Below are 17,547 nucleotides of genomic sequence, written 5' to 3'. Positions count from 1 at the left end.
GATTTTTTTAAATGGAAGTAATTTACAAATCTGTTTAACTTTCTGGAGCCAGTTGATCTAAAAAAAAAAAGTTTTTTTTCCTGGATAACCCCTTTAAAGGAAGGAAGTAGCTAGGGGGCTACATAAGGGAGTAACTAGGGGGGTTGGCAGGTCATGTGTCTCAGCTGCTGGGGCCAGGGTGGGCGCTAACTAGCTTCTCTGTCTATGTCAGGCTATGCAAATAGAGGGTTTGAGCATCAGACTAAAACTATGCCACATGTGAAGTAAAGCCTAGCTACACCTCTGTACTGGTCACAGCCAGTCAAAAACACATGTGGAATCTCTAAGTGATACCCTAGGTGCCAAACTATTACTGTCAATATACCACTGAGTACAGGGCTCAAGTCCTGCAGGAATGCATAGGAACAGAGTTTCTGTACTTTTTTTTTACAGCAGGAACACTGATCCCATTAGCAGTAGTCCTGCAAAACCAGCCCTGAGTGGAAATCTTGGGTGAGTTCCTACACTTTTTTTTTACCCAGGACTTGACCCCTGACTGAGTAGCTGCCCACTATGACTTTCTATGCTGGCAAATTATGTAAACTATGGGGGTTATTTATAAAGGCCCCCTAATCTGCCTATATTTTTGTGAAGCTGCAGCGCACATGTTGATGTGACTTTCATTGGTGTATATGGCTTTCTTCGCCAGCGAATGCAGTGGGCGTTTTGTGGGTGCAGTTCTTGGCACGCAGTTTACACACTGATTTTTAATGTGCAACTTTTGCAAAAGTTACACAGTTTCGGCAATGGCCGCCCCAGCCAGGACCAGATGCAGGCAGCCACGCCGGGCTGACTGACAAGTGTGCACCACATAAGCTCCGTAAACATTAGCCGGCAGGTATTAAAAGGCACTGGCATCTAGATTAATGCTGACCAGCGGCACCTGGCACACACTAGTGTGCCACACAGGTGTAAAGAAACGAAATTCAGGTGTTAATAAATGACCCCCTATATTTGTAAACTATGGAGACTACTGTATGGTCCAGATTTATCTGACAAAAACTTTTTGGTTTTGCCCCTAGCAACCAATCACAGCTCAGGCTTCCTTTTATCAGACCACATTACGATATGAAACCTGAGCTCTGATTGGTTGCTGTGGGCAAATCAGGCAGTTTTCTTTTCCTCAAACAGATTGATAAATCTAAGAACTTTGGTTTAAAGGGGTACTCCGGTGCTTACACATCTTATCCCCTATCCAAAGGATAGGGGATAAGATGCCTGATCGCGGGAGTCCCGCAGCTGTAGACGCCCGTGATCATGCACGCGGCACCCCGTTTGTAATCAGTCCCGGAGCACGTTTGCTCCGGGTATGAATATGGTCGCCCGCAGGGCCGGCGGCGTGTGACGTCACGCCTCCGCCCCCGTGTGACGTCACGCTCCGCCCCTCAATGCAAGCCCCCTCACGTAGGCTTGCATTGAGGGGCGGAGCGTGACGTCAAACGGGAGTAAAAAAGCTTAAAGGGGTACTCCAGTGGAAAACATCTTTTTTATAATCAACTGGTGCCAGAAAGTTAAACGGATTTGTAAGTTACTTCTATTTAAAATCTTCATCCTTCTGGTATCAGCTGCTTTATGCTCCACAGGAAGTTCTTTACCTTTTAAATGTATTTTTTGTCTGACCACAGTGCTCTCTGCTGACACCTCTGTCCATGTCAGGAACTGTCCAGAGTAGACGTAAATCCCCATAGCAAAACTATCCTGCTCTGGACAGTTCCTGACATGGACAGATGTGTCAGCAGAGAGCACTGTGGTCAGACAGAAAAGAAATTCAAAAAGAAAAAAAACGTCATGTGGATCATACAGCAGCTGATAAGTACTGAAAGGATTAAGATTTTTAAATAGAAGTAATTTACAAATCTGTTTAACTTTCTGGTACCAGTTGATTTAAAAAAAAATTTCCACTGGAGTACCCCTTTAATACACAGTTAATAACAGTTCAGCAGCTTCGACATCTTTTGGGAAAGAGCGCACAAACACCTAATGCATTTCAGATACCATGGTGGCTGGCCCAATTGCTCTGACAACATTGAAGTGCGGATTGGACATGAAAGTGACGGTTTTATGCACCAGAAATATATTACCTAGTCATAAGTACAAATAGATGATTGGACCCAATAAAGATTGTTATTATTATAACAGATGATTCCTGCCATGTGATCTGTATTCTGTAGGAACCGCCAAGCTCCGCTCTCTTAAATACTTGACATTTAAGGATAACTGCTCTTCGACTGGTTTCAATATGAATCTGAACTTGAGAAGGCTCTTCTGAAGGACAACAACTGATGCTGCTATTAGTGTCAGATGTTCCGTTTTGTCTCCTGTGGATTCTTTCAATTAAAGATTTGAATGACATTACGGCCATCAAAGGCAAATGCCACAGAGCCCTGTCCTGGTGCATTTGGAGATGGCACATTGCAGGCAGTATCCTTGGGTCTGCAGGGACTGTTTGAGGTCACCCGGGCTGAGCTGCCAGCAATTTTTCATTTTATGATACTTCTTTTTGTGATTAAGTTAATTGTGGCTCTCAGTGCAGATGTTGCCAGCTGCCTCTCAATCCTGATTATGACAGCTTATCCCAAAAGCCCATAGACATCCTCCCATTCAATCCAACACAAGCCAAATTAATCATTCCCTAAAGGGATTGCTGTTGGGGAGATTTATGCCTCAATACCTTCTCGTATGATCTAGCAAAAGGATATTTTGCTTCAATTGTTATGATTTTATAGGCCTGTCATGGAAACATAGAAGATAATAGCATCGTATAAAGGTTTCATTAAGCGAGTGGTCAGAAAGAGACATTGCCTGACTGCAGGAATCATGTTGAATTCTTTTATTACTGCATTGGCTTTATTCTATCATTTAGCTGACAAATTGTATGTGTGCTTTGTATGCAATGCTTCTTCCTAGGCACACAATATATGCATAGGCATTTTACAAAATTACCCATAGATTGAAAAATAGGGACATCAGCTGACCGAAAGTCCTATCAGTAAAAACACAACCCAACTATAATCTTTCCTTCCCTCACATCTACAGGTGCTTCTTTTTTTTGTTTCCAGATAAAGGAAATGTTAACCCAAAATGCATTATATATTTGAGATTTAAAAAATTGGAAACCAATTAAGACCCAGGGTGTGTCTAGCAAAGTCAATACTATGAAATGGATTTGTGCCAGAATGGTGGAGATTTGTTTACCCTATCCTTTGGATAGATGGCTTGGGAGGTCATACCGTATATACTCGAGTATAAGCCGAGTTTTTCGGCACGGTGCTAAAAATGCCCCCCTCGGCTTATACTCGAGTGAACTCTCCGCCTGTCAATCCCTTCTCAGTGGTCTTCAACCTGTGGACCTCCAGATGTTGCCTGGTTGAAGACCACTGGTTGAAAACCACTGATTGAAGGGATTGACAGGCGGTGATGATGAAAGGGGGGGGGATGATGACAGGGTGATGATGACGGGGTCTGGATGATGACAGGGTGATGATGAGGGGAGTCTGGATGATGACAGTGTTATGATGAAGGGGGTGGGATGATGACAGGGTGATGATGACGGGGTCTGGATGATGACAGGGAGATGATGACGGGGGTCTGGATGATGACAGGGTTATGATGAAGGGGGTGTTAATGATGAGGGTCTGGATGATGACAGGGTGATGATGATGGGGGTCTGGATGATGACAGGGTGATGATGACGGGGGGTCTGGATGATGACAGGGTGATGATGACTGGGGTCTGGATGATGACGAGGGGGATGATGACAGGCGGTGATGATGACGGGGTGTTAATGACGGGGGTCTGGATGATGACAGCGGGGGATGATGTATTTCCCACTCTAGGCTTATAGTCGAGTCAATAACTTTTCCTGGGTTTTTGGGGTGAAATTAGGGGCCTCGGCTTATATTCGGGTCTGCTTATACTCGAGTATATACGGTATGTCAAAATTGATAAAAGATTGTCCATGTCAGAGAAATATATACAGATGTGAAAAGGGCACTTTTTTGTAAATGAAAAATGCAAAGTTTTATATTATTATTGTTATCATTGCTTGACTTTTTTTTTATAACTCATCATTGTGCACATATAAATGCATGCAATTGCCACTATACATATCAATTAGGATGTAGATCAGTGTTCCCCAACCAATGCGCCAGAGGCTGTCCGGTCATGCTGGGAGTTGTAGTTAGGCAACAGCTGGATGCACACAGGATTGGAAACACTGAGGTAAATGTTGATGTGGACGGTGATATGGATCCACATAGGGTTCCTATGACACAATTAAACTTGACAGATATAACAATAACAATGGGAGGACCAGAAAGAACATAGAGCTAGAAACTTTGGTGAGTGCAAATAGACACCATTCTCCACTTGGAACCCTCCGAAACTAGCCAAAGTAAAGAACTGCTGTCAAAAAGTGTCTATTTCTCTAGCAGTACCGGCACATAGTAAATGGCAGTATATTTTAGGGTACAATCACACATGTCATATGTGCTGCTGATTTCCTGCTGAAGATTTTATGCTGTTAGATCAATACAAAGAGATGGTTGTAACACATCATGAAATCTGCAGTAGATCCGCAGCATCAAATCTGCAATGGATATGGTATGTGTGAATGTACCCAAAAATGGGTTATCCTAGAGTTTAAGAAATTAAGCAAGCTGCAGGAAATGTTGTAAAATAAAACATCCATCATTACTTAACCTTAAAATCCCATGCTGCTCCAGCACTGATGTCCCAGTGGTCCTTGCCAGTCTTGATTTTCCTGGAACAATGCCATGATGTACATCCACATCACCTCTGCAGTCATGTGCCACACATGCTAGTGGTTGGCTTAGGTGTCATCACTTTCATACTGCCTGAACCATGAGCCATCGGGAAGGTCCCCAGTGGCTTCTGCCTGCCCCACCATCTCTCTCTTTATACCCAAACAACGAGAGATATGATCTGCCAATCAAGGCCGACAGGATAGGCAAAAGCCACTGGGGACCACCCCAACGATTCTGGTTAAGGCAGCATGAAAGCACAAAACATGTTCCCTTTAAATAATATCTGGTTTACTTCTACAGTTTCCTTGTATATTTGTATACATCTTCTGCCATTACTACAGGAACCTTACTAAGTAATATTAACAACTTTACATCAAGTGACATCAATTTGTTAAAACGTAGTAATTTCTCACCTGTTAATAAGTAATAATTTAAACATTCTGTTTGCACTTTTCCCATAGGAGAGGATGATGATGATGATGAATGTGGAGAGGAAAAGCTGCCATCTTGCTTCGACTATGTGATGCATTTCCTGACCGTCTTCTGGAAAGTTCTTTTTGCTTTTGTCCCACCAACGGAGTACTGGAACGGTTGGGCCTGTTTTATTGTGTCCATTTCAATGATTGGTCTCCTTACAGGATTCATTGGAGATTTAGCCTCTCATTTTGGCTGTACTATTGGCTTGAAGGATTCTGTTACTGCAGTCGTTTTTGTGGCTTTAGGAACTTCGGTACCAGGTAAGTGCATGTAGTTTGTTGTACTAGAATTTAATTTAGAAATTTGATTGCTACTGTATATGTTTTCAGTTGTGTCATCATTCTTATTTTCTTTCCGAGCACAGTCTTTAACAAATGCTAGTAATGGCTGGTATGACTGTGACTCCTGCTTCATTCAGTGTTAAAGTTTTCCGGCAAAAAACAACAACCCGTGTATGGCATCAAAGAGTATAATAAAGCATCTTACTACTATAGTATTATTAGCCATAGGGAAGAGATTCTCCATATCAGCTGTGCTGCTCCCTTATAAGCTGTGACGTCACATTACAGGCTGTAAAAGTAGTCTGCTTCTTCCCTGCTCCTCTCTCTTCTCCTGTCAGCCCAGATAAGACCAGTGATATAAATGGGAAAGCTGGTATTACTGCTCACTAGATTTATGACTCATAAGATAAGGCATCAAGAAGCCTTTCTCAGTCACAGTAGCTTTTGGCAGAACAGGCTCACTGCTGCCTTATCTAAGGAGTAGGGAATCTAATAAGCAGCAATACCAGCTCTCCCTTTGCATCACTGGTTTTGACCCCATGCTGACAGGAGGGAGGGTAGGACAGAGCAGGGAATGACAAGACTGCATTGATAGCCTGTGACATGATGTCACAGCCTACATGGGAGCAGCACAGCTGATATGAAAGATCTCTGCACTCTTGCATAGTAATTTTGATATTTCCCTACCAAACGATAGCAAATCAGTGTTTCCCCTACAATATACATGCTGTTGAAAGTAGCATTTTGCTGACAAAGTTAGGGCCTTGTAAGAAAATGGCCTTGTAAGAAAATATTTCTTAAAAACAATCTAATTGTCTAAGCAGTTAATACGCAACAATATTACTAAGATTTGTATTGTACATCAGACAGTGAGGAAAAACACTTAGAAGATGTGTGTTTAAATGTACATTAATAATAGGAGGCGATAAAGTGCCTAAGAAAAAAGACCTGAGTCAGCAATACTCAATATTCATGATAAACGTCAAATCCCCATCTAGAATCTTGAATTTCTTCTTCTTTATAAATCAGTTTGTGGGAAAAATATTAAAGCGTCCAAGTACATAAAACATGTATCTGTTTTTATCATCAGCTACGTGTTCGGCAGGAGATTGAGTTTTCCCATCCAATAAATTATTCACAGCTCTGATTTAACGTTATAAACATCTTAATAGACTTTGTCTTAAAGCAATGACTATAACTTCCTCTATTCACAGGGACTCATCCCAGATTTGATCAAGTCATGGAAATATTGCAATATATAATAGAAATGCTGGCCTTGTCTGGATATGTATATAATATGTGTATATATATATATATGTGTGTGTATATGTATATATATATATATATATATATATGTATATATATATATATATATATATGTACGTATAATAATTGTATAAAATATATATAATGTGACCCCCCAAAGAGTTTATTATCTGTGTGGGTAAAGGTAGCCACCTGTTCTGGTAATATCAATATGATTCATATGCTGTAGTATTTCAGCATATGGTCTTCAGGGTCTATCCAGGTGAACATTTCTTATATAATGCGACATAGCCTTTGTATAATTGGCTTTGTTTCTAGCTGGAATGTGCTCCTGGCACTGAGCTAACCCATGACCATATGTTTAATTTTTAATAATAGACTTATTAAAATCTATTTGGTTTGAAGTGAAGTATCTTGCCATATTTGCAAGAGGCTGGGGGGGGGGGGGGGGTGCAGTTGAGGAATGAAGAGAGGGCTTGCTTACCCTAAACCACAGACTCTATTACATCCTTTTTGGATAGTGGTTTTACCGTCCTTAGAAGGGCAAATACAACACAGGAACACACTAAACGCTTTCCCAGGGCACAAGGCAACAAGATCCAGCGTGGACAGGAAGGGGAAGTGGGTTTATGTAGTGTTTGGTGGTGATTACACTGATTGGGCCAGGCACCAATGAACGGTGCACTGGCCCTTTAAATCTTAGAAAGCCGGCGCGCGCGCGCCCTAGGGAGCGGGGCCGCGCACGCCGGGATAAGACTGACAACGGAGGAGGGTGAGTAGAACGGGGCGCGATCCGCGAGCGGACATAACCCACCACGCGGATCGCGTCCCCACCGGCACGGACACAGCAGCGCTCGCGGTCGGAGACAGGGACCGAAGCGCTGCTGACAGCAGAACGTCGCGAGCGCTCTGGAGGGACAGCGGGACCCGGAGCGCTCGGCGTTACAATTAATATTAGTAATAGTATAAGTATTAGTAATAGTAGTATTACAGTTACAAGAACTGCGCAACTATACAAATGCAGCCTCATAAGGTACAATTACATCTAAAATGCAATCCCAAATATAAAGGTGCAATGTTCATAAAATATGCAACCTTAAGATGCACAAAGATATCTGCAAAGTGCAGAATGTGCAAATTAGGCAATATATTCAATAGTTAAAATATGCAATACCAGCATTCTACTATGGTGCAGAAAAATGGTCCTTCCGGGTTCCCCATTTTCTCCAAGTTTTCATAATAACCATACCTTTCTTAGATTTTTTTGCTAACACATATTCATAGTTCTTAAACTTCGGAATTGCCAGATCGCATTCCCGTAAGCCAGGGACTTCGTTATTAAACTATAAACAAATTATTATTAGTTTGGCATAGAAACAGAGTCTAATAAGTAAACTGTGATTGTCAGGTTTGGTTGGACAGTTGGTTGGACAATGTAGAGACAAGCCCCCGACTAGTGTATATGCTAATAATTCATATATTTCTAGTAAGGATAACTGAGGAATGGTGCAACAAAGAACTGTCAGAAAAGATGTTCCAGAATTGTTATTCTATGGGGAAATATTTACTAAAACAGTTTAAAGGGGTACTCCGCTGCTCAGCGTTTGGAACAAACTGTTCCGAACGCTGGAGCTAGCGCCGGAAGCTCGTGACTTCATAGCGCCCACCCCTCATGATGTCATGCCCCGCCCCTCAATGCAAGTCTATGGGAGGGGGCGTGACGCCCCCTCCCATAGCCTGCATTGAGGGGGCGGGGCTATGACATCACGAGCTCCCGGTGTTGGCTCCAGCGTCCGGAACAGTTTGTTCCAAATGCTCAGCAGCGGAGTACCTCTTTAAGGGATGCCACAGGTACTCTTTAACTTCAGTTTATATATAGATATAAGCTACATGAAAAGTTCAAACACTTTGTAAATATATTGTAGGAGTTCACTTCATTTATTAAGTATTTGCACCTTTTTTTGTGACTTTTCACTAGGTTTGTCATTTTTAGGTTCTGGCCTATAAAGGGGCTTAGTTTAAAGGGAATCTGTCAGCTTTATATGCTCATACCTAGACAAACAGCTGATAGAGAGATAAAACAAATGATACCTGTCTCTTAGCTGTTGGCTGTTTGCAAAGTTGTATAATGATATTTTTATAAAACCCTGTGTATCAATCATGCAGGGCAGGTAGGAGTGGAGGAGGGAGGAGAAATGCATGCTGAAGCTCAGCACAGCCTCCACCACTTTTAAGCTTAGAAAAAAATTATAATGGTAATTTTATAACTTTGCAAACAACCATAAGCTAAGAGACCACTATTATTATTATTATTATTTTCCCCCCTACCAGATATCTGCCCATCTCTGCAGTTCTGAGCATGATAGAGAGTTAAAGGGGTTGTGCGCTGCCCTGACTTTCGGAGCTCCGCTCACAGCGTCCGGAAGTTCATTACTCCGAACGCTGTGTGCGGGCTTCCGTGTTCGCGGCCGCCAGACATGACATCACGCTCGGCCCCTTGTGACGTCTCGCCCGCCCCCTCGTGACGTCTCGCCCGCTCCCTCAACGAAAGTCTAAGGGAAGGGGGCGCGACCATAGACTTTGGTAAAGGGGGCGGGCGTGACGTCACAAGGGGGCGGGCGTGATTTCACGAGGTGGCGGGTGTGACGTCACGCCCGGCGGCCGCGAACACGGAAGCCCGCACACAGCATTCGGAGTAATGAACTTCCGGACGCTGTGAGCGGAGCTCCGAAAGTCAGGGCAGCGCACAACCCCTTTAACAGATTCCTTTTAAGTGTTATGGCATTTTAGATATTATTATATACAAAATAAAAAATAAAAAAAATATCTCAGGTTATTTTTCTACAACTCCACTCAATACGTGACACATGAACCACAGAATACAAAACGGCAGTGAAAAAATATGACAATTTATCACATATTGCATGACAATAAAATACATTTTGTGCAACTGAAACCGGCATAAAGGAGTAAGTGCAAGCTCTAATAAAAGGGGTTAAAAAGTCACAAATGAAAAATCCTGTCACCTCCCAATTAGGATACAACTAGGTTCACATATGTCCGGCATCGGTGAACTCAGCCTATATCTGTACGCAACTGATGCCACAACTGATGACAAGTTGTCATCAGTTGTACGGCATCCGGCGTCCATTGTTTCTGGATGGCAGACAGGGGAACGCAGCAAGCTGTCTGGTGCCCTCCAGCGTGTCCAACCATCCAGCGTCAAAATTGAGACGCTAAGTGATTGTGAACCTCCCATTGAAATAAATGGGATCAGTTCTAGCATCCGTTTCCCTCTGGTGCACGCCGGAGGGAAACTGTGCCGGACAACTGATATATGTGAACCCAGCCTAACTGTATCTTGCTAATCCTGCAAAATAGCCTTTGTTATGGTCCATTCACAATTCTGCTGCTATCAGTAGTATACAACATGGTATGGACATTGCCTTGTGAGGATATTCCCAGTGAGGTTGTGAGGTTTATCACAGTGTTTACAGGACTTTAAGGGATACTCCGGTGCTCCAGCGTTCTGAGCTCGGAGCTGGAGGCCGTGGTGTCATGACCACACCCCTCGTGACATCATGCCACACCCCCTCAATTCATGTCTACGCCCCCTCCCATAGACATGAATGGAGGGGTGTGGCGTGACGTCATGACCCCTGTCACAGGAACCCAGCGTTTGTTTACAACGCTGGGTGCTGCGGGAGATCGCAGGCGGGCCAGGAGCGGGACCCCTCCAATCAGACATCTTATAAGGGATAAGATGTCTAGCAGCGGAGTACACCTTTAAGGAGCATACAGCTTAGTGTAAGAGGTTCAGGAATCTAATATTTAAATAGATAGTGAATTACCGTATTTTTCGCCCTATAGGACGCTCTGGCATATAAGACGCTCCCAATTTTAAAGGAGGAAAATCTAGAAAAAAAAGATTCTGAACCAAATACAATGTAAAGTTTAGGACAGTGATCTTTAACCTGCGGACCTCCAGATGTTGCAAAACTACAACTCCCAGCATGCCCGAACAGCTGTCGGCTGTCCGGGCATGCCGGGAGTTGTCGTTTTGCAACATCTGGAGGTCCGCAGGTTGAAGACCACTGGTATAGGAGGTAATACTCATGTGTCCCCGCTGCTCCGGACCAGTCACAGCTCGTCATCGCTGCCCTGGATGTCGCCCTCCATCGCTGTCGCCGCGTCCCCGGGGTGTCCCCGTCGCTCCGGAACGTCTCTGCTGCCCGGGATCCTCGCTCTCCGTCGCCGCCATCACGCCGCTACGCATGCCGCTCCTATTGGATGACGGGACGGCGTGCGCGACAACATAATGACGATGAAGGAGAGCGCCGGCCATGCAGGGGATCCCAACACGGAGCAGTCATTCGCCAATCGGACACCGAGGAGGCAGGTAGGGTCCCTCCTGGTGTCCTGTAACTGTTCGGGACGCCGCGATTTCACCGCGGCGTTCCCGAACAGCCCAACTGAGCAGCCGGTTTAGTTTCACTTTCGCTACAGACGCGGCGCTCAGCTTTGATTGCCTTGTCTGAAGGGTTAATACAGGGCATCACCGCGATCGGTGATGTCCTGCATTAACCGTGGGTCCCGGCCATTGATAGCCGCAGGGACTAACGTGATATGACAGGGTTTTAATGCAGGCAAAATGTGTATTTGCTGTATAAGACGCACCAACTTTCCCCCCCCCCCCCCCAGTTTTGGGGAAGAAAAAGTGTGTCTTATACGGTGAAAAATACGGTATGTACAGCCTATAGCATATGTGTGAGATATATAGACAGCATGTAGAACATATCTGGGCTACTTATTATTGAAGCGGACACACTTGACAAGTATTCCAACATTAAAGTGACATCTGATATACGCGAGAAAGTGTCAGCTGGAAATCAGGATGACCCATTATATCTTCGTATCCCCCTGCACCTTCATTGCTCTTTGTTTTAGTAACTTTATATTTGTTGTTTCAAACTTCCCCATGCAGAGACAAAGTCATGTGAAGGTCATATGGATGAATGCTTTCACGTCTTCTTGTATTATAACATACTTTATCATTAAGACAGGTAGAGAACATCCCATCTTTTCCGTCATCCCGTCCTCTGTCTCACACTGATGTTTCTTAGCAATGCTGGCTTTCTTATTCTTCCTCCATTATATTGTCTTACTGGGGCAAGGTCTTCTAAAATAAGCATTTCTTTGGGTATGCAAGATTAGGCTAGCTTGCCAATGCCTTATGTAAATTGCTTTTCTCTTGTATTGGAAGTATTCTCTTCTTAGGTAGAAGCCTGAAACAGTGAAATTGCTAATACAGTTTTTGCTTTTTGATACTTTACATTCTGCTTTTTTTGCATGACTGGGCTCAGTGTCATCTACATGCAAATAAGGACGGTGATCATCACAACTAGACTCAACAGAGCTCTTCTTCAGCATTATGTGTCTTCTGAAACTATAATACAGTCAATTTCTCTTTCTTTAAACATTATTACCATGTCAATTTATTAGCGCAGTTCTAGAAGATTCCTTAAAGGGGTACACCGCCCCTAGGCAGCTTATCCCCTATCCAAAGGATAGGGAATAAGATGTCTGATCGCAGGTGTCCCGCATCTGGGGGCCCCCGCGATCTTGGTTGCGGCACCCCAGACCTTCAGTGCATGGAGCAAACTTCGCTCTTTGCCGGATGACTGACAATGCGAGGTAGAGGTTTGTGACATCATGGCCATGCCCACTCAATGCAAGTCTATGGGAGGAGGCGTGGCCATGACATCATAAGCGGGCGTGGCTCCCCCAATGCTCTAAATGAATGCTGGGTGCAGCAGGGAGATCACGGTGGTCTCCTGCAGTGGGACCCTCTCGATCATACATCTTATCCCCTGTCCTTTAAATAGGGGAAAAGATGTCTAGGGGCAGAGTACCCTTTTAAAACCTACAGATGTAGCCAGCCTCATGTTTATCCATTTCATGTGAAAGGGATTATACGGGAATACAAAAACAAAGCATATTTTTTCCAAAAACAGTGCCACACCTGTCTTCAGGTTAAATGTGGTGTTACAACTTGGCTCCATTCCCTTCAAAAGAACTGAGCTGCAATACCACTCACAATCTCAAGTGTGGGGCTGTTTTTGAAAGAAATGCACTCTGTTTTTCTGATGCTGGATAACCGCTTTGGCTAAGTTTCCACTTTTTTTTTCTGGCAGTTTTTGGATTTCTGCCATTGCAGTTTTTGAGCCAAAGGCAGAAGTGTATTCAAAATGAATAGGACATATAAAGGAAGGACTTATACTTCACCCTTATGGATCCTCTTAAACTGCAGTATTAGATATCCAAAAACTGCCAGAAAAAAACCCAAGTGGAAACTTAGCCTTTAGGTATTGTATTACACTTCTAAAGTTGAGATAAACTTGGTGTAAAGTATTAGATAACTTAACATTACAAAGTATTAGATAACTTAACATTACTCCTCAATTACTGACCTTAATGGTGCATTAGGATATCCCAATATGGAATCTTGCAGTGTTGGGTTAATGCACTCAACATAACCATGGCTACATCTTAATGTGTAAAATTTGCAGTAGTAGTTCAGAATACCCATTAACTACTTGTTTGCCCTATGGGTGACTACCACCTTATGTACCTGTACTCAGGGAACTAAGGGCTCATTTAAAGGGGTACTTCACTGGAAAAAAAATGTAATCAACTGGTGCCAGAAATGTAAACAGATTTGTAAATTACTTCTATTTAAACATCTTAATCCTTACAGTACTTATCAGCTTCTGTATATTACAGAGGAAGTTCTTTTCTTTTTGAAGTTCCTTTCTCTCTGACCACAGTGCTCTCTGCTGACACCTCTGTCCATTTTAGGAAAAGCAAATCCCCATAGCAAACCTATCCTGCTCTGGACAGTTCCTAAAATGGACAGAGGTGTCAGCAGAGAGCACTGTGGTCAGAGAAAAAGAAAATTCAAAAAGAAAAGAACTTCCTGTGGAGCATACAACAGATGATAAATAGAAGTAATTTACAAATCTGTTCAACTTTCTGGCACCCGTTTATTTAAAAACTGGATAAGTGATAAACAATTTTTGCCCGGAATACCCCTTTAATACCCAATCTTTGTAAACCAAACATTTCAAAGCCATTTGATGGTTAAGAAGTGCCAGTGAGGTAGACTATAAGAATATTCCCAACATGAGCTAATTCAAAAAGTCTATACCCTTCTCTCTCAATAATAAACAATGGTCCCTCCAGCATGATAGATTAATAAAGACTTAGACGTTTTCAGCTGTTTATTGGCTCCGCACAACCTCCTAAGCGAATGCTTGTAAAGTCATTTTCCACAGATTATAACTCATTTCATATGACAGTAAAAATTTTTTACTGGAACTAACAAATTGGGTGGTTCATACTCAAACGTGGCAGCTGCCAGTGTGACTTAATACGTTGGCAGTTCAACTTTTAAGGCAGTCAAGAAATACCAATATCTAGGAGACATCTTTATATTGTGTGCTCCAAGCTCCAAAGTCTCTTAAGGAGTAGCAATACATGAGAAACACTTTAATGACAACTCAAAGCCAAAACTCAGAGTCTGCTAGCATTGAAGCCAGCTGGATGGCTAAAGAGTTAATTATTTCTGAGGTAGTATATAATACTGCACATAAGCAATCACCATGCGTATATGCCGCACTGGGAAATTGGGCCAAATTGGTCAAATGGCTTTGACATCTGAATTTACAAGATTTAAGAGGTATTCCAGGAAAAAAAAAAAATTATATCAACTGGCTCCAGAAAGTTAAGCAGATTTGTAAATTACTTCTATTAAAAAATCCTAATCCTTTCAATAATTAGCAGCTGCTGAAGTTGAGTTGTTGTTTTCTGTCAGGCAACAGTGCTCTCTGCTGACATCTCTGCTTGTCTCGGGAACTGCACAGAGTAGAAGAGGTTTGCTATGGGGATTTGGTTCTACTCTGGACAGTTCCCGAGACAGGGGTCATCAGAGAGCACTTAGACAGAAAAGAACAACTCAAGTTCAGCAGCTCATAAGTACTGAAAGGATTAAGATTTTAATTTTAATAGAAGTAATTTACATATCTCATGTCATGCATGTTTCAGCGTTCCTGTTTTTATGGACTGCCGTTTGAGTGCTTTTATTGATGTCTTATCGTGAAATAAAGCAAAGTTCCTTTACCGCTGGCTACTTGCTGTTTTCTAATTTACAAATCTGTTTAACTTTCTTGGGCCAGTTGATATATAAAAAAAATATAAAGTTTTTTCCTGGAATACCCCTTTTAGTCTAGAGTTTGCTGTCTATAATGTCACGATGCCGGCTGGCAGGTAGTGGATCCTCTGTGCCAGAGAGGGATTGGCGTGGACCGTGCTAGTGGACCGGTTCTAAGCCACTACTGGTTTTCACCAGAGCCCGCCGCAAAGCGGGATGGTCTTGCTGCGGCGGTAGTGACCAGGTCGTATCCACTAGCAACGGCTCACCTCTCTGGCTGCTGAAGATAGGCGCGGTACAAGGGAGTAGGCAGAAGCAAGGTCGGACGTAGCAGAAGGTCGGGGCGGGCAGCAAGGATCGTAGTCAGGGGCAACGGCAGAAGGTCTGGAAACACAGGCAAGGAACACACAAGGAACGCTTTCACTGGCACAATGGCAACAAGATCCGGCAAGGGAGTGCAGGGGAAGTGAGGTGATATAGGGAAGTGCACAGGTGAACACACTAATTGGAACCACTGCGCCAATCAGCGGCGCAGTGGCCCTTTAAATCGCAGAGACCCGGCGCGCGCGCGCCCTAGGGAGCGGGGCCGCGCGCGCCGGGACAGAACAGACGGAGAGCGAATCAGGTAGGGGAGCCGGGGTGCGCATCGCGAGCGGGCGCTACCCGCATCGCGAATCGCATCCCGGCTGGCAGCGGAATCGCAGCGCCCCGGGTCAGAGGACGTGACCGGAGCGCTGCAGCGGGGAGAGTGAAGCGAGCGCTCCGGGGAGGAGCGGGGACCCGGAGCGCTCGGCGTAACAGTACCCCCCCCCTTGGGTCTCCCCCTCTTCTTAGAGCCTGAGAACCTGAGGAGCAGACTTTTGTCTAGGATGTTGTCCTCAGGTTCCCAGGATCTCTCTTCAGGACCACAACCCTCCCAGTCCACTAAAAAAAAATTTTTCCCTCTGACCTTTTTGGCAGCTAAAATTTCTTTGACCGAGAAGATGTCCGAGGAGCCGGAAACAGGAGTGGGAGGAACAGATTTGGGAGAAAAACGGTTGAGGATGAGTGGTTTGAGAAGAGAGACGTGAAAGGCATTAGGGATACGAAGAGAAGGAGGAAGAAGAAGTTTATAAGAGACAGGATTAATTTGAGACAAAATTTTGAAAGGACCAAGATAGCGTGGTCCCAACTTGTAGCTAGGGACACGGAAGCGGACATATTTAGCGGAGAGCCATACCTTGTCTCCAGGGGAAAAAACGGGGGGAGCTCTTCTTTTCTTATCCGCGAACTTCTTCATGCGTGATGAAGCCTGTAAGAGAGAATTTTGGGTCTCTCTCCATATGATGGAAAGGTCACGAGAAATTTCATCCACAGCGGGCAGACCAGAGGGCAAGGGAGTAGGGAGGGGGGGAAGAGGGTGACGGCCGTACACCACGAAAAATGGGGATTTGGAGGAAGACTCAGAGACCCTGAAGTTATACGAGAATTCGGCCCATGGGAGGAGATCTGCCCAGTCATCCTGGCGGGAGGAAACAAAATGTCGCAAATAATCACCCAAGATCTGGTTAATTCTTTCTACTTGTCCATTGGACTGGGGATGATATGCAGAAGAAAAATTTAATTTAATCTTGAGTTGTTTACAGAGAGCCCTCCAGAATTTAGACACTAATTGGACGCCTCTATCCGAGACAATCTGCGTAGGCAACCCGTGAAGACGAAAAATGTGTACAAAAAATTGTTTAGCCAACTGAGGCGCAGAAGGAAGACCAGGAAGAGGGATGAAATGTGCCATTTTGGAGAATCGATCAACGACCACCCAAATAACAGTGTTGCCACGGGAAGGGGGTAAATCAGTAATAAAATCCATACCAATCAGAGACCAAGGCTGTTCGGGGACAGGCAGAGGATGAAGAAAACCAGCGGGCTTCTGGCGAGGAGTCTTATCCCGGGCACAGATAGTGCAGGCTCGCACAAAGTCCACAACATCCGTCTCCAGAGTCGGCCACCAATAGAAGCGGGAGATGAGTTGCACAGATTTCTTGATACCCGCATGACCTGCGAGATGGGAGGAGTGACCCCATTTGAGGATTCCGAGGCGTTGGCGAGGAGAAACAAAGGTCTTTCCTGGAGGAGTCTGCCTGATGGAGGCAGGAGAAGTGGAGATCAGGCAGTCAGGTGGAATGATGTGTTGCGGAGAGAGTTCAACTTCTGAGGCATCCGAGGAACGAGAGAGAGCATCGGCCCTAATGTTCTTATCGGCAGGACGAAAGTGAATCTCAAAATTAAATCGGGCAAAGAACAGAGACCACCGGGCCTGGCGAGGATTCAGCCGTTGGGCAGACTGGAGGTAGGAGAGGTTCTTGTGGTCGGTGTAGATAATAACAGGAGAACTTGATCCCTCCAGCAGATGCCTCCATTCCTCAAGTGCTAATTTAATGGCTAGAAGCTCTCGATCCCCGATGGAGTAGTTCCTCTCCGCTGGAGAGAAGGTCCTAGAGAAAAAAGCACAAGTGACAGCATGCCCGGA

At 44.3% G+C, this 17,547-nt stretch overlaps 1 protein-coding gene across 5 annotated transcripts in view; it reads left to right on the top strand.

The window, feature by feature from the left end:
• SLC8A1 (solute carrier family 8 member A1) overlaps positions 1-17,547 on the top strand; it is a 568,703-nt gene that overhangs the window by 529,590 nt on the left and 21,566 nt on the right. For all 5 annotated transcript variants that reach the window (XM_056567535.1, XM_056567539.1, XM_056567534.1 and 2 more), the window contains one exon: positions 5,267-5,542. In XM_056567535.1, the coding sequence (XP_056423510.1) occupies positions 5,267-5,542 (276 nt within the window). The remainder of the gene's footprint in view (positions 1-5,266; positions 5,543-17,547) is intronic.

This window comes from Hyla sarda, chromosome 3 (genome assembly GCF_029499605.1).
Source record: "Hyla sarda isolate aHylSar1 chromosome 3, aHylSar1.hap1, whole genome shotgun sequence".
Classification (NCBI taxonomy): Eukaryota; Metazoa; Chordata; class Amphibia; order Anura; family Hylidae; genus Hyla; species Hyla sarda.
This window is presented reverse-complemented; position numbering and strand designations above follow the sequence as displayed.